The sequence below is a fragment of the Urocitellus parryii genome, chromosome 3 (genome assembly GCF_045843805.1).
Source record: "Urocitellus parryii isolate mUroPar1 chromosome 3, mUroPar1.hap1, whole genome shotgun sequence".
Lineage (NCBI taxonomy): Eukaryota > Metazoa > Chordata > Mammalia > Rodentia > Sciuridae > Urocitellus > Urocitellus parryii.
Window position 1 is genome coordinate 4,200,292 of NC_135533.1, and position 25,164 is coordinate 4,225,455.

Below are 25,164 nucleotides of genomic sequence, written 5' to 3' on the forward strand. Positions count from 1 at the left end.
TTCCCATCGTCCACTTACCAAGTGTCCTTTGGTGCCAGGCTCTCTCAGGCCTGGAGACAGACCACAGGACAAGAACCCATGCTGGGGGGGGGAGGGGCCCGTGAGGTCGAGGGAGCAGACAGCAGCCAGTGAGGTGCACAAGCAGGTCTGAACGGGGAGTCAGGGTAGCTCAGGGAGGACACTGACGGAGAGGGACCAGGGACCCAGGAGCTGGGAGGAGAGCAGGGCAGACCTGGGAGGAAGGGAGGGAGTGAAGGCAGATGGGCAGGCAGAGCCTGGGCTGATGAACCGCTGGGGATTGGAGTGCTGCTGCCGAGCGATGCTAATTTTGTATTTTAAAAGTGTCACTGTGGAGTGTTGGTGAGGATGTGGGGAAAAGGCACACTCAGACATTGCTGGTGGGACTGCAAAATGGTGCAGCCTGGGGTGATTCCTCAGAAAACTTGGATTAGAACCACCATTTGACCCAGCTATCTCACTCCAGAGTCTATAGCCAAAGGACTTAAAATCAGCATACTATCGCGACCAGCCACACCAATGTTTATAGCAGCTGAATTCACAATAGCTAAACTGTGGAACCAACCTGGATGCCCATGAATAGATGAGTGGATAAAGAAACTGTGGTATATACACAATGGAATATTAATCGGCATTAAAAGAGAATAAAGGGCTGGGCTGGGGCTCAGTGGTAGCGCACTTGCCTAGCATGTGTGAGGCACTGGGTTCAATTCTAAGCACCACGTATAAATAAATGAATAAAAATAAAGGTCCATCAATATTTAAAAAATAATTTTAAAAAGAGAGAATAAAATCATGGCATTTGCAGGTAAATGGATGGAGTTGGAGAATATTATGCTAAGCAAAGTAAGCCAATCCCCAAAAACTAAAGGTCGAATGTTTTCTCTGATTAGTGGATCCTGAGCTATGATGGGGGGAGGACTCGGGAAGAATGCAGGGACCCTGGATTGGGCAAAGGGGAGGGGGGGAGGGGTCACATGGATAGGAAAGATGGTGGGATGAGATGCACATCCTAAGTACACATATGATTGCACGAATGGTGTGTCTCTACATCATGTACAACCAGAGAACTGAAAGGTTGTGCTCCATTTGCGTACGATGAATTGAAATGCATTCTGCTGCCATGTACAACTAAGCAGAACAAATAAAAAATTTTTAAAAATACAATCTTATGTAACCAAAATGCTTTTTAAAAAGTGTCACTGTGGCTGCTGTGCTAAGACTGAAGCAGGGGGCTGAGCAGGGAGACCAGAAGCCTTTGCAATGGCCCAGGGGATGGCCAGGAGGGCTCTGGTGGCCTCTGCTGGAGGGGGGTCTCCCAGGCACACTGGACAGTGAAACAAAGCAACCATGCAGAGCGGTCTTCAGTGGGCTGTCGGGAAAGGCAGCACATGTGCCCCGAGGGCCACTTGCAAGATGACTCAGGGCACAGGTTACTGCTTCCTGGAGGAGAGCTGGTTCTCAGCTGGGTGCTCAGCAGCAGGAACAGGAGGAGAAGGACTCTTATTCATATCTTTTTGCACCTCTTAAATTTTTACTCTGTACTTAGAGTGCATTGTCTATTAAAATTAAGTGATTTATGTTTTAAAGTATCTTGAATATTTGAAGGAGGAAAATATTCACACATAGGAGAGACAAAGGATTGTTCAAATTTTTTCCTTGTAAAAATTCCTAAGATGTCAAGGGCTGGGGTTGTATCCCAGTGCTAGAGCACTTGCCTAGTACATGGAGGCACTGGGTTCAATCCTCAGCACCACATAGAAATAAATAAATAAAGGTGTTGTGTCCAACTACAATTAAAAATGTTTTTCAAAAAAATCCTAAGATCTCTAAGGAACTCATGTTCATAACATATGGCAAAGGTTATAAGCCAGAGAGAAAACGTGAATTGTCAAGGCACATATAAAACAACACTCACAGAAGGAATTAAAATAATGAGATACCAGTTTGACAGAAGTGGGCAAAAATTTAAGACTTTTTAAAAATATCATGGAAGAGACATGGAAGTTCTCAAACTGATTCTGAAGTTGTACAGACACCCTGGGAGGAAACAGACCTGTAAGGCTGGACACCCCAAGCCAGCAATCCCACTTCCCCAGGAAGACCCTCAGACCAGAGGGCTCCGTGAAGCAGCGTGTTATACAGAGACACTGGAGCCAGGCAATCCCAGGGTCTTGGGCAGGAGAATCCTGAGTTCAAAACTAGCCTCAGCAACTTAGCAAAGTCCTGAGCAACTTGGCAAGACCCTGTTTCAAAATAAAATATAAAAAGGGATGCAGGGTGTTGGGCAGTGGTTAGCACCCCTGAGTTCAACCCCTGGTACCAAAAAAAGAAAGAAAGAAAAGAAACACTGGCCACACACTAAATGTGTTCATTAGATCACATTAACACCTCGGTACGAAAGACCTGGTAACAAAGGACCACAAACTGAATGGTATGAAGCAACGGAAATTTCTCAGATTTGGAGGCTAGAAATCCAAAATTGGATGGCAGGGTTGGCTTCCTCTGGGGACTCCCAGACAGGATTTGTTCCATGCCTCCCTAAAGAAAAGGGAAACAGTAAGATGTGGTGAGCCGTTTCTGTGAACTGTGGCCGACATTACAAGATGGCGCTGGTTTCCTCTGTAGTCTGTGGCAAACAACTCCTTATCAGAATGAGTTGGCGCGCTGTGACTTGGCACCCTATGAGAAAAGTCCACGTGGCAGTTGTGCATTGGGGCTTGATGTGCTTTATCAAGGCTGGGGCGCTCGGGTGAGGTAGTAGGAGTAGAAGTAGTAGAAGCTAGAAGACATGTCAAAATAAAGGCCTGAATAAACTGCTGAAGGAAGAATCCTGTGTCGCGTCTTCCTTTGCCGGCTGGGGGTCGTGACAGTAAGACATGTCCCTGGACGCCCCTTTCTCTTCTCCCCAAACCTGCCGAGTCAAGGGACACAGGGCAAGGCTGAGCTGCAGTGTCGGACACACACCATCTTGAAGGACTGGCTTTCCTCCTGCACAGTGGGAACCAGGGCCGGTCAGTGTCCCCTGGAGAAAGCCACTTTCCTGCATTGCCCAGGACAGCTGCTCCTCGGGATGCTGGTCACACCAGCAGACTAAGCAAGCTGATGTCCTGAGGACAGCCCTCCCCCGTGGTGAGTGGGCAGACCTGCAGGCACTGGGTGAGGACAGGTGTCACTCATCCTGCTGGTGTCCTTGGACAAAACACCACGAGGGACAGATGTGCTCCATTCAGCCTGTTGCCACCAAACTCTTCTTGGGGCAGTCACTGATGTCTAGTAAGTGCTCCCCAATAAATGTGACTCACAGGTTGCCTCTGGCACGTTGGCCTCCCATTGCCCTGCCACACCTGGGCTGTGGACGAGACATGAGGCTGGCAGACACACGAGCCCCATCTCCACCGGCACATGGCCAGCTCCCTGGGCGTCCAAATGCCCCTTTTCTTCTAAGATGCCCCAGTCCCTGGATTGAGGGCTCACTCCAAATCAGTATGCCCTCATCTAAACTTGACTACAACTGGAAAGACCGGATGTCCACATAAGGGCACATCACAGGCTTCAGGTGGACACTGATTTCATCTCAGTGCACTACCAACAGAGGACCGTTGAATAAATGTGTCGCATCCTCTTAAGCAGGACTACACTACTCTCAGGAAAAATGAGTCCTTAAGGAGCCCCAAGGCAGAGCGCAGGGAGCAAAAGGCAGAGCTGTAAGACTGAGTACGCGGCTCCTCCCTGGGACACAGAGAACCTGCCCGGGGCCTTCCCCACCGCGAACACGCACGGCCCCGCGACCCGCAGCTGCCGCGAGCTCTGGGAGGGTGTGGCCTGACACAATTCACAGGTTCCCTTTGAAACCCAATGTTCTGGTGTCCGCTGCTGCGGCCCCCCGGCCGGCAGGGGGCGACACCCGCCACGCCCCGCGCTCGCTCTCGCCCGGAAGTCCCGCCGCGGCGGAAGTTGTGGTCTGAGATCGTCCCGGAAAATGGCGGCGTCCGTGACCGCGACAGCGGCCCGCTCGGGAGGCGGCCGAAGGCGAGTAGTTCGTCAGAAGCGCGGCGGCGGGCGCGGCGGCGAGGGCGCTCTGCAGCGGCTGCGGGTGGCCGTGGAGGGGTTCGTGCGGGCCACCTCCGGGGGAGAGGCCGAGGGGCGCGGCGCCGGGGTGCGCTCCCGGCCGTGCGGCAGGAAGAGCCGCAAGGAGCTGCGGAGGGAGAAGCGGCAACTGAGGAAAGCGCGGCGCCTGCAGAGGACCGCGGGCGCCGCGGCGGGGAAGCAGGAGGGCAGCGCGGGGGAGTCCGCGCCGCCCCGGGCCCAGGCCTCGGCCCCCGACAAGGCCGCGCCGTCCCCGGCCGCGGCCACGGCTGTCCCCGAGGCCGCAGCCCCAGCCAAGGCCCCGGCTCGCCCGGGCAAGGCCAGCCCCGCCGCCGCCGCCGCCGCCCGCAAGCGGGCGCTTCTCGCGGCCAACGAGGAGGAGGACCGAGAGATCCGCCAGCTGGAGCGCTGCCTGGGCCTGAGCAAGCGCAGGAAGAGGGCCGAGGGCAGCGCCGTGCCGCCCGGCTTCGCGCGCGACGGGCTGGACTACATCCTGGGCGTGCTGGGGTCGGGGGCCGGCGGGCTGCTCGAGAGCAGCGGCGACGAGGGGGAGGAGGAGGCGGGCGCGCCGCTCCCCGAGAGTGACCTGGACAGCGACTCGGAGCCGCAGAGTGCGGACGACGCCGAGGACGCCGCGGAGCCCGAGCCGGACAGCCGGGAAGAGCCCGAAGGCGGGGCGCGGGAGAAAGCCGGGAGGAAGAGAGTCCGCTTCGCAGAAGACGGAGAAGAGAGGGCAGGCTCTTCGGGGGCGGACGGCACGACCCAGCAGGTACCGCGGAACTTCCCTGGTCCCGGGGATGGCCGTCAGCCCCGGAGCCAGTGCACTGCAGTGGGGCGCTCGCGGTGGGTTAAACAGTCAGTAGAAACAGCTGCCGGAGTTGGTAGTTCTGTGTATGAATATGCACATAGCAAGGGAAATGTGAAGTTTGTCCAGTGTACTTTTTTTTTTCTTTTTTGCGATTATATTATTCTCTTTTTTCAAGGAGAGGCTTTGTGAAAGTGGCGAAAAGTACATCCCACCTCAGCTGCGGCCAGCCCAGGAGACAGTGGACGAGCGCAAGAAGGAGGAGTTAGAAAGGCTGAAGAAACACGTCAAAGGCCTAATTAACAGGTGACCTTCCAGAGTTGTTACGCTCTCTCCCTTGGAGCAATGCTCTGTTTCTAAAACACGGAAACTGTCCCAGAATGACAAGATGCAAGTGATGGGAAGGACTTGTAGCTGTTTTCAGATCCTTTCTGTGTCTGCCTTAGGGCAACCACATCCTTATGTTGAGGAGATGTTGCCCAGCTGTTTGGTATGGTGAGTCCTTACAGGGTTTGAAGGCAGCAGGAGACTCCTACTGCCACTCTGAGGCTGGGATGGGGCAGGGAACATCCTCCCAGGAATAGTGGAGGAAGGTCTGGCAGGGATCCCCCCTTGCAGAAATGAGTGCACCTGGTCAGGATGCTGGTCCTTCATCCCCCTATGTTGACATTTAGACTCTAAAAGGGTAATTGGAAGCCATGTAGCTGGGACCACACCACTAAACCATCTACAGTCAGCCTGTGGTTTTAAGAAACAAGTTCAAGTCCTTCTTGCACTAATGCCCTCCTCCAGTTCTCCCATAACTCTCACCAGAAGACCCTCATGCCCCTCTTCTAAATCCTCAAAAGGCAGTCACTCTTTTAAATGTATATTGCTCTTTTTTTTTTTTTTTTTTTTTTTGGTAGATTCATAGGGTACAGGGCATTCCTGCATGCTGTACACCTGCTTTCTCCCAAAGGTTACATTTTCTATAGCTAGAGTACCATTGAGAAGCAACCAGGGGCTGGGAGTGCAGCTAGTGGTGGAGTGCTAACCTAGTATTCATGAGGCCTGGATTCCATCCCCAGCACCACACACACATATCAGGGAACTGATGTAACAATTCCTAGAGCTTGTTCAGGTTTCACTGTTTTTATGTGCTTGTGTTGTTTAAGAGAAAGAGGTTCTGTGTAGTTTATTACATGAAGATTTAGGTGACCACTGCCACAATCAGGATACAGAACCTGTCCTTTGTGCCGCCTCTTCCCCTATGTTGCTTAATTGAAATTGAAACATTGTCAGTGGAGTGTCCCAGAAGTTTTACTGAAGCATGCTGTTGTGATGTTCCTTTTAGTAGTAGCACAGGTGTGTGGTGAATAGTCTTCCTTGCACAGTCCTCTCTCGCTACTCATTCAGACAGAGCACCCTCTTCAGTGTAGAAACCGTGCCTGTGTGCCATCTAAGAAGTGGGCGAATTGGTGGTTTTCCTAATGATACACTACTTAGATGGTTCCTACACCTGGGAATGTCAGATCAGGATACCCAATTTCTGCAGACTCACAGACCTTCCATGGCATACCTCACTGGTTACATTTCAACTGAAAAGACAGTTGTATTATTTCAGAACTCCATAGTGTTCTGTGGTTATGAGCAGAATATGCTGGGTTATTGCAGCAGGGTCAGTTGTTTCCGGGTCAGAAGCATATGTAAGGTAGGATATATTGGTAGTATTGATAACTGAGTTTGAACTGGAAAATTATATTTAATTGTGTTTCTGTGTTTACATTCCTGCAGGTTGAGTGAGCCAAACATGGCATCCATAAGTGGGCAGCTGGAGGAGCTATACATGGCCAATAGCAGGAAGGACATGAATGACACACTGACGGCTGCCCTCCTGGGTGCCTGCGTCACTGCCTCCGCCATGCCCAGCAGGCTGATGATGGAGCACGTCCTCTTGGTCAGCATCCTTCACCACACTGTCGGAATTGAGGTACGCTCCCACCTTTTCTCCACCCGCTGGCCCTGTCGCCTGGGATGGCCTTGGTCCTCCATGGTGTAGGTCAACAGTTACTACATGTGATGACCATAGGAAAGAGGCTGGCTCATTAAGTGCTTGCTGAGCCCATTTACAACAGGGAAGGAGATTGTCTTGTTGCAATTCTGCTCTTCCTCTTTCCCTGCCGCCGTAGTTCTCATTGCTCTTCCTGGGAAGTTTAATGAGCCACGGTTTTCTTAGCCAGCAATGGCAGCATTGTGGCAACATTTGGAAAGGTGGTGGCCTTACGACCAACTGGGCACAGGGAAGCTGAGGGCAGAAGAAAGTGGCCCAGGCCCCACAGCTGGTTCAGGAGTCTGCTCAACTGTCTTGGAATCGTTTGTGGAAACTCTGCACCAGCTACTTGGAGAATTGCTCTTTTTTAAAAGTGTTTTTTTCCCCCTAAGAGCCACACTCCTGTTCACATATAAGTGTGAAAGTCCATTTTTTTGCCATTACAAAACATAATGGAAGCTCTGGACATCTTTGCTGGTGCCCCATGATGGCCATAATTCAGTGCTGTTATGTGGCTAGCTTAGTCCGTCCCCCATCCTTCTAGATGTCTCTGGTGTACTTCAGCAGACTTAGTAATCAAACTGTGTTATAGACAGTATTTCACAGCGAGGTACGTAAAAGTCATGACCCTGATCACCCGTAGCACGTGGGGAGTCAGCTTGATGTGAAAACATGGGGTTAGTGCTCCTGCTTCTCATTCACACCTTCACTAATAGCACGAAGGACAATGAGGTGGCTTGTTCCAAGGGGAAGTCCTTATGGTACTTCAGCTAATGACAGTCTCTAAAACTTCTGCCAGAGAGGACAAGCGCTCAGGATGCTGGTTCCATTAAACTTCCTTCAGAGCTATACTAAAAAAACACCTCACAGAAATTCATGGGAAGAAAAAAAATGTGTTAAAGATCATGGTGTCAGCTGCTGCATTGCTCTTATAATCATTTACAAGGAAACAATCAGATCTGTATGAGTTGGTGTTAAAATTTACCAAACTTAATTTTAGAAAAATGAAATGTTTTTTTAGTTGTAGATGAACACAATATATTTATTTTTTATGTGATGCTGAGGATCAAACCCAGTGCCTCACACATTTGAGGCAAGTGCTCTAGCACTGAGCTACAGCCCCAGCCCCTAGAAAAATGAATTTTGAACACATTAAGTGGAATTATTTTTGTGCAGTGTTGGGGCTCAAACCCAGTGCCTCGAATGCTCACACGTGCTGGACAAGCGCTCTGACACTGAGCTACAGCCCCAGCCTCCTAATTTCTTTTTAATTGTTTTTTAATATAAGATGATGGTCATACCAGGGGATTATATTTTTCAGATTCATCTTTGGTGAAGGGACTTGAGTTGGGAGTTTACAGGTTAAATGTGTTTATCTCAGGCTTTAAAAACTAAAAGGCACATCCAGCCTATGGGAGCTGGCTTCTGGGAACCCTCTGTTGCCTGCTGCCAGTGGCTGGGCTCTTCTGGCATTGAGCAGTCGGCAGCCCGGCCGTGACGTGCCTGCTTTCCCACCGCACCCTGCAGTCTGCTGGAGTTCCTCCTCCTGCGGACCTTCACGCCTGTGCACGTCTGCAGCCTGACCTGCAGTCAGAGTGTAGTAAGCTCACACAGACAGTCCAGCTCCCAGCCTCCTCCCCACTTGCTTAGAAGTCACCCAGATTGAAAGCCTGGAAATCACACACACCTGATGTGTCGGATCAGGCCTGCCACACCTTGCCAGTGTTCCTAGGGATCACTGGCACCCAGCCCTTCCTTTCTGACCCAGCATGGCTGCCCTGGTAAGGCCATCTCTCCTGTGGATTGCCAGCGTCACTGGAGATCACCACCACATCCCCGCTCCCATCTGCTTCCTCTGGTCTCAACTTGAGTTGGGATTTGAGAGAAAACACAAGATAGTAATATGGCAAGATGACAGCTGCCATTTTTGAGTTAGGTCTCAGTCTTACAGAGTGACAAGATGGAAGTCCTTCCTTCTCCAGGACATACTTAGGGAATCTGGACTAGAATGTGCCAGAAGAGCAAGAGGATGGCTCTCTGGTGAGCTTGCCCTGTTTCACCAGGCCACTGCTACTTCTTGGCCTTGTGCTCTCCCCTCTTTGTGATGGTCAGCCTACTTCCGGGTGCCCCAAAGAACAGCACACCCTCATCTGGACCCTGAGAGTGGAGCTGAGCCATTAGAGCTCCTGTCCTTCCTTTAGCACCCTCCTGGTGATGAAGCACTTGCCTGTGGGGACCTTTGATATCTGTTGAGAATGTGCTGTTTTCTTTAAAGTTCACTTACACTGCTTGCTTATTCAGAGGACATTAACTTGAAATAAGCAGTTCTGAGAATGAGTGTTACTAGGTGGTAGAGCATTTTTAGAGATACAGTTGTGTTTTAACATTTGTGGGGGGCAGGTACTGGGGATTGAACCCAGCAGCACTCTTCCACTGAGCCATAGTCCCATCCCTTTTTAAATTTTATTTTGAGACAGGGTCTCAGGCTGGCCTTGAACTTGCGATCCTCTCTCACTTCAATCTTCCAAGACAGATATGGCCGCCACACCTGTCTTAACACATTTTTAGCAAGTTTATTTTTCCAAGGAACCAGCATGGCCATTGCCCCCCCAAATTACGACTTTGTACTTGGCCTTAAGCGGAGACCTTTCAGCACAGGTTGCTGCTCAGCTGCTTACCGTGTGCTCTTGTGGGGCAGCCATACTTGAGTTCCTGAAGGCTGCCCTGTTGGAGTTTATGTCCTGCCTGTGTGTAGGCACTTATTCAGTGTGTTGAAGGAGAAGTCCCCAGAACATGTGCGACACGCTTGCTGTTGTCCTGCTCAGGTTGGTGCTTGCTTTCTGGAGGCCGTGGTGAGGAAGTTTGATGAGGTCTACAGAAATGGAGGTGAAGGGAAAGAGTGTGATAACCTTTTCACCATCATCGCCCATCTGTACAACTTCCACGTGGTGCAGTCTCTCCTCGTCTTCGACATTTTGAAGAAACTTATTTCAACTTTCACCGAAAAAGACATTGAGCTGATCCTGTTGATGCTGAAAAATGTGGGCTTTGCCTTGAGAAAAGATGACGCCTTGTCGCTGAAGGAGCTGATCACAGATGCCCAGGCCAAAGCCAGTGGCGCAGGCAGCATGTTTCAGGACCAGACCAGGGTAAGAGTGCCACTTGACCTGCTTCCCGAGTGCTCGAGAGCATACAAACTGACCAGAGCTTAACAGTAAGTCCCTGGGGTAAACAGGACACTTCCCTTCCTCAGTGGTTTCTCTTTTCAGCCTTCTCTAGCCCCTGTGCAGCAGCAGGGCTGAGTCTTGCGGGCCTCTGTTTCCCCATCTATAACTCGGGGCTCTCGGCTTTGCCCCTGCAGTGGTGAGGGGTGGGGAGCAGCACCTGATGCGCCTGAGGGGAAGAAGATGGGATTGCTGAGGAGGAAGGAGAGGGCCGTGTTAGACCTGGGGACACCACCAGGAGTGAGGAGAGGAGGGCGGGCCTGGGGCCTTCCTCCTGGAGGACCCAGAGGTTCTCAGCAGGTACTGCGGGGGTGGAAGTTGTTTTAGGAGTCACTTTGGTGACAGTGTAGAAGAGAGGGGAAGTGGCTGGAGGAATTGGGGGGACGCTGTAGGAGTCTGGGAGATGGTGGTGACATGGGCACCCTGGCAGTGGATGTGGCCTTGGGAGTCAGAAGCAGCCGAGTTTAGTGGGGAGCAGGGCTGAAGGAAGTAAGGGCAGGGGGCCCCCTTCAGGTGCACGGGAGGAGGTGCAGGAGGAATCCACATCTCGAAGGGCAGTGAGCCAGGGGGGATTTGGGGTCACCCTCATGCCAGGAATCCTGGAAGCCATGAGAGTATGTGGGATCCCCCACTAGGGTGAAGGGATCCCTGTGGTTACAGGCAGCAGTGTGGAGCTGCAGGAAGGAGGAAGAGCTGGTGGGCGAGGTGGCAGGATACTGGGGGGTGGGTCACAGAGGCCCGAGTCCTGAGAAGAATTTACTCTTTTTTTTTTTTTTTTTTAAGAAGAATTTACTCTTTAGGTGGGATGTTGGGGTGAAGGGAAAGGGACTGGATTTTCATTTTGGTCATTGTCTGATGAGGAGCATTATTGTTAGCTGCTCTTTGTGCACCGGGGCAGCATGTCTGCAGAGGTAGCAGGGGGTTAAGTGGGGAGTGGGTGGGGTGGGAGGGAGTGCAGATTACACTCTTGCTGGCTAATGCCCAAAAGCTGACAGCAGAGGTGGCCACCTGGGCAGGGAGGTGGGGAATGCCAGCGGCTATTGAGGGATTGGAATTCCTCTTCTGGGCATTATGCAGATTCTAAAGTGATTGTTGCCTAGCTTGGAATATACCGGAAATCACCTACTTGTTTATTTTAAAGAGGTTGATTTTATGATGTGGAGATTGTATCAAGAGTTAATATTTGAGGAAGGTATGTAGACGGACTCTGTGCTGTCCTTGTAACTTTCCTGTAAGTGTGTTACTGTTTCCAGTTGATAAGGATTAAAAGGCCACCCAGTGGTCCTGGAGAGGCTGAAAATCCAGCAAGGGGAGGATGTCCAGGAATGTTCAAACTGCTTGAAATAATGGGAGATTTCATTTTGGTTTTGGGTTTATTTCTCCCCTTCCTTTTCCTTAAAGGTTCGATTTATGCTGGAGACGATGCTGGCCTTGAAGAACAATGACATGCGCAAAATTCCAGGCTATGATCCCGAGCCCGTGGAGAGACTGAGGAAGGTGCAGCGAGCTCTGGTGAGTGGCTGCCTACTGCCTTGCCCCGAGCCTCAGGGCAGCACGGCCCCATTGGGAGAGGGAGCGGGACTTGTGAGTTGGGGCCTGAAAGAAGACAGAAGCTGCCCTGTGAGTGGCCCACGCCCTCCTGCACAGCCCCTGTAGCTGGTCCTCCCAAGGTGCTCAGCTTGCTGTGCAGTAGGAGCCTGTTGTCACGACTGTGCCTAAGAGACGTTGCTTGGGTGGCAGACCCAAAGTGAGCCAGGCACAGTGGTGCACGCCTGTAATCACAGTGGCTCAAGAGGTTGATACAGGAGGATCTCGAGTTCAAAACCACTCTCAGCAACTTACAGAGGCCCTAAACAACTCAGCAAGATCCTGTCTCTAAATAAAAGATAAAAGGGGGCTGGGGATGTGGCTCAGTGGTTAAGCACCCCAGGGTTCAATCCTGGTACAAAAAAAAGAAAGTGTGATCACAGTACAGACTATGAACCAATTAAAGCATCTCATTAAACCTTTTTCTCTAATCAGGTGCGCAATGCCAGCTCAGGTTCTGAGACTCAGCTTCGCATCTCTTGGGATGGTCTTTTGAATGCAGAACAAACTGGGCGCTGGTGGATTGTGGGGTCTGCTTGGAGCGGGACTCCGATGATTGACAACAGTCATCATGCACTTCAGCAGAAGCCGCCTGTGGGCACGGTATGGAGACCCAGTGCTTGACTGTGGGCACCCTGCTGTGCCAAGTGCCAGCTCTGCTAGAGTAGTTCTGATTATTCCTGAATGGCTATGGAAGTGTGCCACTTAGGTTTATTTGAAGGCCTTATACAAATTGCCAGTGTTAAGTTATGATTTAAATTCAGGCATGTGGCACATGCCTGTAGTCCCAGCTTCGTGGAAGCTGAGGTGGGAAGAACACTTGAACCAGCCTAGGCAACATAGCAAGGTCCTGGCTCCAGAAAACAAAACAAAACATATAATTCAGTTTTTGTTGTTTCTTTTTTAAGGATTTTAAGAGTCCCAAAACGCATTGTGCAAAAGATCTAAGAGTTGAAGGGAGTGTGTGAAAATCAAGACTGACTTTGCAGATATCCATTCTTGAGAATGGGATGTGTTCTGTATCCTAGGAGATGTAGGTTCCAGTCCATTAGCATGGATGAAACTTCTTCCCACTTATTTGTATTTATCATTATTAGCTAGAGTCGGAGCTGGGTGTGGTGCACACACCTGTAAGCCCAAATGCTCGGGAGGCAGAGGCAGGAGGATGGCGAGTTCAAAGCCAGCCTCAGCAATTTAGTGAAGTGCTAAGCAACTCAGTGAGATCCTGTCTCTAATAAAGTACAAAATAGGGCTGGGATGTGGATCAGTGGTCAAGTGCCCCTGAGTTCAATCCCTGGTACCCCGCCCCCCCCCAAAATAAATAAATAAATAAATAAATAAATGTGGAAAAAATTATTTACTAGCATCTGTTTGATCCAGATCTCCTTCCTTGTCCCCAGTGTCCTTTCCTGCCCTGGGCCCTTGGCACACCTGATGACCTTGATTCCCATATCTGAACTTGACCTTGATTCCCATATCTGAACTTGATCTGAGATGCTCAGGCTGATGTCCCACCCTCCTGAGAGTTCCCAAATCCAGTGCTTCTCTCCTCCAGTGGCTTTTTATCCTGCCACATTTTCCCTTTGTGGTGACCCAGAAATAAAGATTTGGAATTTACCTACAGGTATTCACGTGCAATTTAGTTATACTGAGCTGAAGCCACAAAATTGTACAAGTTGTTCTTTAGAAACTTTAGGAGCACACTCGACCAAAGGTGGCATGGTATTTCTCAGGAAACAGCTCTCAGGACATTTGTATGGCCCACACACTAATCCTTCCTTTTTCAGATAAGCTCAAAGATGTTGGATCTTGCTCGGAAGCAGAGAATGAACACTGACGTTAGGAGGAACATCTTCTGTACGATGATGACGAGTGAGGATTTTTTGGATGCTTTTGAAAAGCTGCTCAAGTAAGCATTTGTTTGCACGTTTTGACCTGTCAAGTTAGAAGTTGTGAAAGAATTAATTTAATGTGGGGTTTGTGTTTGGAGGACTGAAAAGCTGGAATTTTGTTACTGTCCTCTCACCTGGGTGGGCCACATGTCTCTGGCAAGCCACTCATTCCTACTAGTGTGCCCTGGTAGATCCTCAGCGGAGCCCTGTAGGAGGCTGCAATTTGAGGGCTTTGTAGCCACTATCTGGTAGTCAGCCACTGTCTTCGGCGGCTGTTGGTTGTCATGGATTGCTTAAAGTGTTATGAGCCTTCATGTTGAAGCTGCCTCTTGCTTCTCATTTAAAATGTCCCAGTATGGTTCTGTGATAATTTGTTGTAGCAGGTTTTTAAAACATTTGCATACTTTATGCAAAGTATTTAGTTATCAGATAACAATTAAGTGAACAGTTTAACTCATTTTTCTTTATATGCTTCAAACTCATAATGCAATACAGGGAGAAATGGCTCATTTTAGTATTCTGATAGTTGGGGTTTTGTAAACTGGGGTGGCTTGTCGGGGTGGGAACCCTGAGCATACCTCTGTGTTTCCTAGTCAGTCTTCATCTAACAATGAGTTTTTTCCCCATTTTTATTCACCACAGTCATTGGCTGACCTGGGGTTGAGGCTCAGTGGCCTAGTGTGCATGAAGCCTGGGTTCCATCCCCACTACCAAAAAACCCACATGCCCCTCTGGGAAAAGGATGAACAAACCAGGGGTCCTTGCTGCAGTGGGTGGGATCCTTACAGTTCACTATTACAGAGGGCAAAGTACCAGTCCCACAGCTGCATGGGTGACTCTTAAGTGTGTTCTGCCAGGTTCAAGAGGCTGGACACCCGCCTGCTTTGTGGCTGTTTGTGTGGCATTCTGGCAGAGTCAGAACTAGAGGACTGGAAAAAAGACTGGTGGTAGCCCGCAGCTTGGGGAATGGCTGTCTGCACAGGCCTGTGGGGTTGTGGGGGCGATGGAATTCTTTTTCCAGTGTGGTTGCAGTTACCTGACTCTGGGGGCTTATACAGCTGCACCCACAGGACTGTACACTGAAGAGGGTGGAGTTTACTGTGGATTTTAAAAATGAAAAAGTGAGCCAGGCACAGTGGCACACGCTTGTAATCCCAGTGGCTCCGGAGTCTGAGACAGGAGGATCACGAGTTCAAAGCCAGCTTCAGCAACTTCGAGGTGCTAAGTAACACAGATCCTGTCTGTAAATAAGCTGGGGGTATGGCTCAGTGGTTGAGTGCCCCTGAGTTCAATCCCTGCTACAAAAAGAAAGAAAGAAAGAGGGAAATCATTGTCTTAGCAAGACCTGGCTTCATTTGAGTCCTGCTTGTGTCAGTTGGACTTGGGTCCTGGGCTTTGTGGTGGGGTAGAACTCGAGTCCTGTTGTGTCCTCCCAAACTTTACCACATCACTAGAAAAATGAGGCCCAAAGAAACTGGGGAGGGCCAAACCTCTGGCTTGTGTCTGGTTGCTGCCACCCGCCTCCTGGCTCACTTTTAACCACACTCTTCCAGGCAGGAAGGACCTGTGGGCTCTTTGGCTGTGGAAGAGGGAAGTGGAGTGCTGACTTAGCTGGGCTGTTTCTGTGCTGCAGGCTGGGACTGAAGGATCAGCAGGAGAGAGAGGTGGTCCATGTGCTCATGGATTGCTGCTTGCAAGAGAAGACATACAATCCCTTCTATGCGTTCTTGGCCAGCAAGTTCTGCAGCTATGAAAGGCGATTCCAGGTAACTTGGTCAGAAGGTGCCAGTTACCTGTGTCCTGATGCTTTTCCTCAGCATTCTGTCTGGCTCACATCCTAAACATGAGTTCTTGGAGCCAGAAGTACTGGGTAGAGGGACCACCTGCACTAGGAGGCTGGGTGTTGCTTACACCACACCAGTCTCTTGACGTCACTTGTCAAGAGCTGTCTTCAAAGTGCTTATCTGCTGGGGTGGGGTGGGGTAGGGTTTGCTGGTGCTGGGGATCCAACCGAGTGCCTCATAAATGCAGGGGAGAACCACAACCAAAAGATGACTGTAAAGCTGTTTCAAGCTCCTGACCATTTGAAAGGACAGAAAGTCCTGAGTTTCAGAATATTAAAAATAAGTGAATGAGAGCATCTTAGTGGTTTAGTCTACTGATTGTTGAATTTTAATTTTTTTCTTTTTATTAACTGTTACTAGATGACTTTCCAGTTCAGCATATGGGATAAATTTCGGGACTTAGAAAATTTGCCAGCCACTAATTTCTTGAATTTGGTTCATCTGGTGGCACACTTGTTGAAGACAAAATCGCTTCCGCTTTCCATTTTGAAGGTTTGTAAGCAATTTAAAATCACTGTGTAGTTGCTTATTTTTTGTACTTGTAAAGCATGAATTTTCCAAGATTCTGGAGAGTGTTTCATTGTTGTGATCATTGTATACACAGTATAAATTTACCTAGAACATTAGGGCTCGGTTCCAGTTTTCTTGCTAACTTAAGTAAATCTTTTCTGGGTTTGAGATTAATCTTAAAATCCTGGCCAGGTCAGTGCTCAGTAGACTGGCACCCCATAGAGGTACTGGTCTGCAAAATAGGGTGTTAGAAAGCTGCAGGTTCCCCACTCTGTGTTTGGGACTTCAGAGCCATAAAAACATAGATGCCCGATGTTCCTCTGGAGGAGATGGTGGACCTACCTGTAGAAGGCAGGATTTGAGGTGGGCCAGTAAGGCTTGGGTAGTGGAGCCACCAGGGTGTGGGTGCCCTAAAAAATTCTGAGCATTTGAAGAGCCTGAGGGTCAGGGCTGGTCGAGGTGCAGAGACAAGTCGTCCTCTGTGCCCTGCGTATGTGGGTGTGCTCCCCACCGTGGTCAGAGCGTCTGCCCATAACTGCCTGCCTCTCTAGGGTGTGGGGCGTGGGGTTTCCCACTGCACTGAAAGTGTGGGTACAGTCTTCACACCCCATTCCAAGAACTGGAGTAATTTAGAACACTAAGATAACATCTTCTCATCGTTGAGCTAAATCTACGCTTCCCTACTCCAGTCGGGCTCAGTGTAGAATGGGTCGGTGTGGCCCCGGGTGAACAGGAGCAATGGAAGCTCACTCGTGGGCAGGAGAACTTGGGTTCTCCCTGGCTCCCAGCCCTGCCCTCCACTCTTCCCACTGGTGTTCTTTTTGCTTGTTTTCTATTTTGATACTGGACTGGAACCCGGGGTACTCTACCGCTGAACTACTCCCCAGCTCTTTATTTTTTATTTGAGACAGGGTCTGGCTAAGTTGTGGAAGCTGGCCTCAGACTTACAATCCTCCTGCTTCGGCCTCTGATATCACTGGGATTACAGGCATGTGCCACTGCACCTGGCTGAGGGGCCCTCTTTGGTTTTGTACTCCCTGACTGTGCATCTACAGCCAGTACATCATCTACCCTCTGGGCAGAACCGTGTGGTCATCTTGCTCTTGTGACTTTCCACAGTTCTTTTTTAAAATTAAGTTTGCAATTTATATATGTTAATATCTATAGTTCTCTTCTCTGATCTTCTGTGTGATCTTACTTCCACTGTATAAGTCTAGTACGTTTATTTGTTACACTGCTGAAATTTAAAATTATTTCTGGGGTTTTTGATAGTTTTCTAAGATGGAAGCATATCTGAGTTCATCTTTCCTAGACCTAAGCTCTACATAGAGGGGTGTTGATAGGGGTGGTCCAGACTCTACCAGAATGCCACACAGACAGCCATAAAGCAGAAGCTGCAGTGTCCAGCCTCTTGTACCTGCTGGAACACACTCAAGAGTAAGCTTCTGTTCTAGAAACTACATTCCTGGCTTGTGAAGTGTAGGCCCCCTAAGCTGTGTTGTGCTGCCAGGTTTACCAGCCACCCCTGCCAGCTCTGCAGGGTCCCCATGGCACCACTTCCTTACCAGCAGCTGTTCATTTTTAGCAGTTAAAAGACCTTCTTAAACCAGGGTGTGTGGGCAGTGAGGAAGGGTCAAATGCCTACTCATTAGCACTGTTTACAGATCACTGGAGAGTTGGCTAAGCTAGTGTCACTTTTTTCTGTCTCCTGACTGTAGGTGGTTGAGTTCAGCGAATTGGACAAACCCAGAGTCCACTTCCTACGGCGAGTGTTGACTATGCTGTTAATGGAAACAGAAGTTGAAGACCTGGGTTTAATTTTTGCAAGGTATGTGCCCAGGTGTTTCATTAAACATGAGAAAGGGACAGAAAGATGTTTTCATTCCGGTTGGTTTACAGAAGCAGCATTGTGCTTCACGTGTAGCTACATAAGTCGTGTCAGTCTTAATGTTAAGCTGATATCTAAGAGTGCTTGTTGTTTTCTCAGTCCTGGGCTCTTGCCCAGGGCCTTGTGTGTGCTGGGCATGCAGTTCTAACACTGAGCCACCTCCTGCCCTGAAGTTCTTCATTGAAAATTCTGCTTTACATAGAGTCAGGCACAGCGATGTACAACTGTGGGTTCAGCTTCTTGGGAGGCAGGACGATCCCTGGGGCCTAGGACTTTTGAGGCCAGCCTGAGCAAAAACAGAAATAAAAAGGAAGAGAAGGCCTGGGGGTTTAGCTCGGTGGGAGATGGTTTTGTGCGTGTAAGAGGCCCTGGTTCCTTCCCAGCACCACAGGGAACAGAACTAGGTTATGACTGCGTTGAGATCTGTCCTGACACGCGTCTGTCTGATTCTCTTCCAGAGTGTCTGAGAACCCAAAGCTGGGGATGTTGCGAGAGGGTCTGAAGCTCTTCATTGGCCACTTCTTACTGAAGAACGTGCAGGCCCACCAGAGTCCCGAGGAAGCCAGCGTGCTGAGAGAGAGGGCAGGCCTTGCCACGCGGTCCTTGCAGGGCAAAGCTGCCCTGAGAATGTAGGCATGTCCGACCCACAGGTGTCCTCAGGATCTCTAAGGCCTGTCCTGCTCAGCGAAGAGGGGGAGGGCTAATGTCACAGTCTGTCACATTGTAAATGTTATTTATTGAGATGATTTTTTTAATCCAAGATTGTATCGTGTTGGTGTTTTTTATAACTTTATTATTTTTTTAAAGTGGTGCTGAGGATCGAACCCAGGGCCTCACATGTGCTAGGCAAGCGCTCTACTGCTGAGCACAACCCAGCCCTGTTTGTGTTTTTAGTAACTTTCAGATGATGCATTGGGGGTGGCAGGAAAAGGCAGGGAGGGGCAGGCTCTGAACTGTGCACCCTTCGCAGTGAGACTGGTGTGGTGTTTTGGTTTTGTTTTTTTAATGCTGGTGATTGAACCCAGGGGCACTCCACCTGGGTTCAGCCATATCTGTAGCCCTTTTTATTTTTTTGAGACAGGTCTTACATGTTGCTGAGGTTAGCCTTGAACTTGTGATCCTTCTGCTCAGCCTCCCACGTTGCTGGGATTACAGGTTGTCTTAATTTTTAATAGATAAAAATGGGCCACTAGAGGGTGCAGTGATTATAAATGATACATTTCTGGTTTTTTTTTTTTTTTTTTTTTTTTAATTGGCTAAAAGTTCATTGAGGTCTAGTTGATTATTCTGATGTGTCCTCAGGATCTCCAAGGCCTGTCCTGCTCAGTGAATGCAGTTGGGTTTTGAAAAGTTGGTTGATGTCCAGACCGTGAGTGTCCTTGTGTAGTGTGGTGTGGGTGGGTTTCCATTGCTGCTCACCTGACGTGTTGACACCGGAGAGGACTCTGCACAGTTTCATATCTCTCTCCACTCTTCAGTTCTGCATCGCTGCGGTATTTTGTTAAATAACTCCAAAGTCACCAAGTAGCTGTTGGATACTTTGTGGGTGCTGCTTGCTGTTGCTCCTGGGTCCTAGGAGATGTGGATACGAATTAAACAGTTACCGCATGCAGGGAGTTGACAGGGCGTGTCCAGTCCCCCTCACCAAGTGCAGGAAACTTTGGGAATCTGGGGAAAGAGAAGTGTCCTCTGCCTAGCAGCCACCAGGGTGCACAAGTGTGGATTGTTTCACAGTTGCTCCTTTCAAACGCTGCAGGCTTGGCCGTCCTCATCTTCAGCTGTTGAGAAAGCCACTGGGGTGAGTGTAGACGTCGTGGGTCAGAACCTGTTTCCCAGCAAGAGTGCCGTCATCTGGGCAGGTGGTCACGGGCTCCTCTGCAGAGCACTCTTGTCTGGTGTGGGTGGCTCTGTCGCAATCAGCGTTCCAGGGTCATCATGCGAGATCTCAAGTCTCCACGTATGTCCCTGCCCTGAAGGTGTAAGCTCGGCAGTGAGCGGGCAGCCTGGAGAACCTCAGTGCTGGGGTCGGAGCTCACACTGCGCAGGCCTCCTGTCCTTCCACTGCCTCCGCCCCAATCCAGAAACCAGCCTTTGGCCAGAGGCTTAATTAAAACCCTGTGCCTTCTACCAGGTCGCAAATTTGGGTGACCAAGGAAGAGGGCCGCAGCTGTTGACATGTTAGTGAAGCCTTCACTTTGTGCAGGGCTTTGAACAGAAAAGGCCTCGTCTTGGCTTAGGTGGGTCAGGGTGTGTCATCCGTGCCACTGGGGCCGGCCCTGGGGTCAGGAGTGGAGCTGTGCTGACCAGGGCTACTCCTAGAGCGGTCAGAGGGACCAGAGAGCTTCTGGCAGTAAGGAAGACAAACTTCTGTCAAGAATCGCGCTTCTATATTGTCTTTTATTATCAAAGCAAAACTGCCTCTTCCTGTGTGGTGGACTCTTGGTGACTTTTCTCCCTGCCTGAGTTTTGCATTATATGGGAGATTGCCCACAATATGTGAACTTTCTAACATCATAATATGGTTACACGTGACAGTAATTGTACTTCAGTGTAGATAGTAAATACACCCTGACCAAAGCTACTATAAATTCAGAATTACTTTCAAATATGTAGGTTTGAAAATGTATTACAGTGACAGCTACATTGGAAAAGTACTGCAAGGCACTCGAACAGTCGGTGCTTGGTGTAGCTGTGTATTTGTGGATTTCTTGCAATGCAGGTGGACAACTGTTAAAGTGTATGGAATTAAAAGGAAGCTATGTTTTGGGGATTTCATCCTTAGGGGTACCAGAAACAAGCTTTAATGTGTTAAAGTATGTACATAAAATCTATTTTTTCTCCTCTACAAAGTGTATATAGATGTTTATTTTGAGAGAAGAGCTTTGCTGGTGTACTAAGGTCTGTATCTTTCCATTTTAAGAAGTCAGAGGTAGAGGGCTTGCCTACCATGTTGTGAGGCACTGGTTCAATCCTCAGCACCACATAAAAATAAAGATTGTATCCACCTATAATTTTAAAATAAATATTTTTTTAAAAAAAAAGTCTGCCTAGCTGTGTGGTTGAGGGAAAATTCATTCTTCATCCCATCCTCAGAGAAAGCAAATGAGAAAATAGTAACTGCTGGAGGGTGGGGGGAAGTTTATATAGTTGTAACCTTGCTCTAAATTTAAAATAGTTTTTATTTTTAAAGCATTTGTTATTTAGAACTCATTCTAAACAGATGTAAAATACTCTAATGTTCTTTCACAAAAATAATTCAGCAAACTAATTCAGATGGCCTCTTCCCTTTGTGAAGTGGGGTGGGCCCGGCTGAGCTGCAGATGGCTACCTACCTTAAAGCTGGGTGTCCATCAGCCCGGTCAGCTGGCCACCGACTCCTTCCACTCCCAAGTTGGCAGGAGGAGAGGCCAGTCGCTGGCCTCAGTGTGGAGGGCTACACCGCGGGTGGGGTGCTGTGGGGTCCTGTGGCAGGTCGGGGCTCTTGAAGGGGCCAGAGGAGGGTTCAGACTCGACGAAACAGAAGATGCCAGCACACACCTGGTCAATAGATCCCAGGACACATTCCTCATCCTCTCGGGAGGAAGGTGAGTAGGTTCAGGGGTAATGTGTTGTTTTTAGTTTTGTGCAGTTTTTTGGTTGTTTTTTTTTCCTGAATCACTTGGGAGTTCTGTTATCACATCCTTTCACCCCAAGTGCTTCTGTGTGTATTTCCTAAGAACAAGAGCTTTCGCTTCTGTAGCCAGAGTAGTCACCAACTCAGTGCTGTGGATAGAAGGCCAAATACCTCCCTTGGGCTTTCCTGCCTTTCCTGGTAGGCTGGACGCCCTTCCCGCTGCACCTTAGTGTGTCTCAGTTTACCCCACCTGTTACATCTGCCTTGGTCAACTGTTAAAGTGTATGGAATTAAAAGGAAGCTATGTTTTGGGAATTTCATCCTTAGGGGTACTAGAAACAAGCTTTAATGTGTTGAAGTATGTACATAAAATCTATCTTCCAGGGGACTGTCTTCCAGGGCTCTCCATCGAATGCTTACTACCTGTCCCCTTGGAACTGGTAACCAGTCGAGGGAGCACCCTGACCTTGTCCCACATCAGGCACCTGTCTGCTGGGTCGCTTGGCAGGCATCTCTGGTTCTGAGTCAGGGTCTCAAGGATGTGTTCAGGTCACTCAGGCGTGCTGCCCTCTGAAGCTAGGTGGGGGCTGGAGGAGCCATTTCCCAGCTGACCCCTGCTGGCAACTCGGCAAGAACACTGCCAGCCGGTAGGTGCCATGGGGTCCTCAGGATTCTGTGTGAGGATCTCAACATGGCTCCAGGCAGCCTGCAGAACAGGGAGCCCCAGCCCAGGGCTATTATGACCTGGCTTGGGAATCCCAGGGCGGGAGGGTGCCTTTGCCATCCGTAAGACCCAGGCTCAGCCTGTTCCTCACTGGCTGCCCCTCATCGTTCTCCCTGGGCTCTTGCCGACCTGTGTGGGCTGGAAGAGTGCATCCACTCCTTTAGAGCTTGTTCGCATTCTACAGCCAAAGGCATCCCTCCCTGCCGTCCTCAGTTGGTTGTAAGCTAGGACTGTGGTCTGTTTTATATTAATTAGTTTTTTTGGGTACTGGAATTTGAACCCAGGGGTGCTTGACCACTGAGTCACATCCCCAGCCCCGCCCTTTTAAATTTTATTTAAAGACAGGGTCTCACTGAGTTGCATTGGGCCTAAGTTCTTGAGGCTCGGCCTCCTGAGCCACTGGCATTACAGATGTACTCTACTGTGCCTGGCTGTAATCTATTTTATTAAACCATGTTTTTGTACAGTTGACATAAGAAAAGCTCCATGTGTTTAATGTGTACAACTTTTTTTTTTTATATTTTTTTAGACGTTGATGGACCTTTATTTTATTCATTTATTTATATGCGGTGCTGAGAATCGAACCCAGTGCCTCACACATGATAGGCAAGTGCTCTGCACTGAGCCACAACCCAGCCCAGCTAGAGTGTACAACTTGACGAGTTGGGATGAGTATGTTCCCGTGCAGCCCCACCTCCTTGACTCCCGGGGCAAGCCCTTCCTCACAGCTTCCTCCTAGCCCTGCCACTGCCACCATGGTGATTTGTGAGTGTGGGAGGGCACCGTGCAAGGCCCTCCTAGCAAAAAGGAAGTGCTGCCTGCGGCCCCCGCGGTCTGCACAGCCCAAGCCCCGTCCCTCTGACCCTCACCTGTCCTCCCCAGGCCCTGTAAGCACCACCTGTGCTTCTGAACGCACTGGCTTCAGGTTCCGCACGTAGGTGGGACCACGCGGCATTGTCCTTCTGTGCCTGCTTATTCCCTTAGCGTGGTGTCCTCAGGTCCAGCCACGTCTCGAAGGACGGCACCTCGTGTGCTGTGCCTGCTTTCCTTATCTGTCCCTCTGCGGTCTGCTGGGTGCCCCCTAGAGAGCAGGTGTCCCTCCAACCTGCCAGTTTCAGTTCCTTTGGATCTGCACCCAGGAGGGGTTCTGGTTCAATGTCTGAGGAACCTCCCTCCTGTTTTCCATATGGCTGCATGAATTTCCATCCCACCCAGCCTGCACAAGGCTCCCCTTTTGTCTGCACCCCGGCCAACCTTGATGTCTTTTGTTATTTTAGGAGCAGCCATTCAAACAGGTGTGAGGTGCCAGCTCTGTGGTTTTGATTTGCATTTCCCTGACAACTAGTGTTGGCCAGCACCTTTTCATAACCTGTGGGCCTCTTGGTCTCTTCTCTAGAGAGATGCTTCTTCGGGTCCTTCGCCCAGTTTGTAGCAGCGAGTTCCGGGAGGGGACTGTTGGTTTTTCTGTTCGGTTGTAGGAACCCTGGTGTACTTTGGATAGCAACTTATCAGTTGTCTGTGCTTTTAAATTCACTTCCCAAAACTCAGCAGGCATTTAGATCTTCACCCCATTTTGAGTGCTGACTCTGTGTGGTTTACAACAAGGGCCAGCTCAGTCTCCCCTGTGGACGTCCCCCGCTGCAGTGTGGATTCTCCCAGCAGCGTTTACTGAAGCGCTCCTCTTTCCCCACCGAATGTGTGCTCTTGTCACCCACATGTCAGAGTAGTGGGCTGTGCCCGAGGGGCTTGTTCTCACTTCTGTCCACTGGTCTGTTTATGCCAGGGTCATGCTGCCTGGTGGCCATGGTTGGTAACCAGCTTGAAGCCAGGACGCCGGTGCCTTCAGCATTGTCCTCTCTCCAGCTTCTGCCCTTGGGGCCTCGTGTGGTGCCCAGGCAAGTTTAGGGCTGTTGTACTTCTGTGAAAAACGCCGTTGGGATTTTGGTGGCGATGGCCTTGAGTCTGTAGGTTGCTCTGGGTCGTGTGGACATTTAACAGTTGTAAATCTTCCCATCCATGAACGTCGTGGGCTTCTAGGTATGTAATCGCTTTCCACTGATCTGTTTCTGCTTAAGTTTCCTTAATTGGTATTTTACACAAGTCTTTCAGCCTCCCTCCCGGGTTGAGTTGATACCTAAGTATTTTGTTCATGTTCTTCAATAGTTTTTAGATTGCTTGTTGATAGCCTGCCACTGTACAGCACATGCTCAGTAGGTCTGACGAGTGCTGTGCATCCTCCTCCCCTGTCCCCAAGGGTGAGACAGTGGTCCTCCTGGGCAGCGTCCATGTCTGGGAAGACCGTGCTCCTTAGCCCTCACTTCCCCTTTAATGGCAGGCTGAGGGCTGAGGGTTCAGAGCTGCAGGGTGCCTCCTCGTGGGTTTTCTCCCCTGGGTGCTGGAACCCCTCAGCTAAATGCCAGGCTCCCACAGATTCTTGTCAATGAGCAGTTGCCAAAATCAGTGGGTGAGGGCTTGAGCTGTGGTTCCGCATCTCACTGACCTCTTTCTGTTCCAGAGTTGGCCTGTGAGGCAGCTCCTCTGGCCTAGGGTGTCCTCGACATCCCTGAGCAGCATCTTCTTTTCTGGCTGAAGGTTCCAGGCCCCTGTGCTTTCTCAGCCCTGCCTGGAGGCGGCATTCCCACAACGGCCTCCCCTGGCAGTGCGCGGTGGTATTTAGAAACCAAGACGTGGGGGTCAGGCCACCCTCATTTCTGGGTGTCACTCCCATTGGTCTCCTTTACAGAACAGTTAGGAGAGGAACCATATGAGTCACATGTGACCCCCACTCACATGTACACATGCATTCACGTGTGGAAAGCCAAATGCCCACCACTGACTCACCAGGCCAGCCTGCGGGCACTCACCAACCAGCCTTTCCATGCACATGTGCATACCCCCTGGAGAGCCTGTCTCGGCACATGGACACAGGGACCTGTTTGCA

The 25,164-nt window shown here is 49.9% G+C and overlaps 1 protein-coding gene across 2 annotated transcripts; it reads left to right on the forward strand.

Annotated features, from left to right (window-relative positions):
* Positions 1–2,316: 2,316 nt before the first annotated feature.
* Nom1 (nucleolar protein with MIF4G domain 1) lies at positions 2,317–20,881 on the forward strand. 2 transcript variants are annotated; one of them, XM_077795905.1, is made up of 11 exons: positions 2,317–4,876; positions 5,091–5,218; positions 6,686–6,881; positions 9,767–10,090; positions 11,567–11,677; positions 12,188–12,355; positions 13,540–13,661; positions 15,278–15,410; positions 15,849–15,980; positions 17,717–17,826; positions 18,345–20,881. In XM_077795905.1, exons 1-11 carry the CDS (start codon positions 4,001–4,003, stop codon positions 18,517–18,519), a joined length of 2,475 nt encoding a protein of 824 aa, XP_077652031.1. In that variant the 5' UTR covers positions 2,317–4,000; the 3' UTR covers positions 18,520–20,881. The 2 variants fall into 2 exon arrangements, with proteins under 2 accessions (XP_077652031.1, XP_077652032.1); XM_077795906.1 differs by lacking the exons at positions 15,849–15,980; positions 17,717–17,826; positions 18,345–20,881 and having other exon boundaries at positions 15,198–15,283.
* Positions 20,882–25,164: the final 4,283 nt, after the last annotated feature.

Excerpts from the sequence above, each read along its gene's own strand:
- Nom1 (XM_077795905.1), top strand. The coding sequence starts at position 4,001 with ATGGCGGCGTCCGTGACCGCGACAGCGGCCCGCTCGGGAGGCGGCCGA. Across the intron at positions 5,219-6,685 it reads GTCAAAGGCCTAATTAACAG|GTTGAGTGAGCCAAACATGG; the intron begins GTGACCTTCCAG and ends ACATTCCTGCAG. Across the intron at positions 6,882-9,766 it reads ACCACACTGTCGGAATTGAG|GTTGGTGCTTGCTTTCTGGA; the intron begins GTACGCTCCCAC and ends TGTCCTGCTCAG.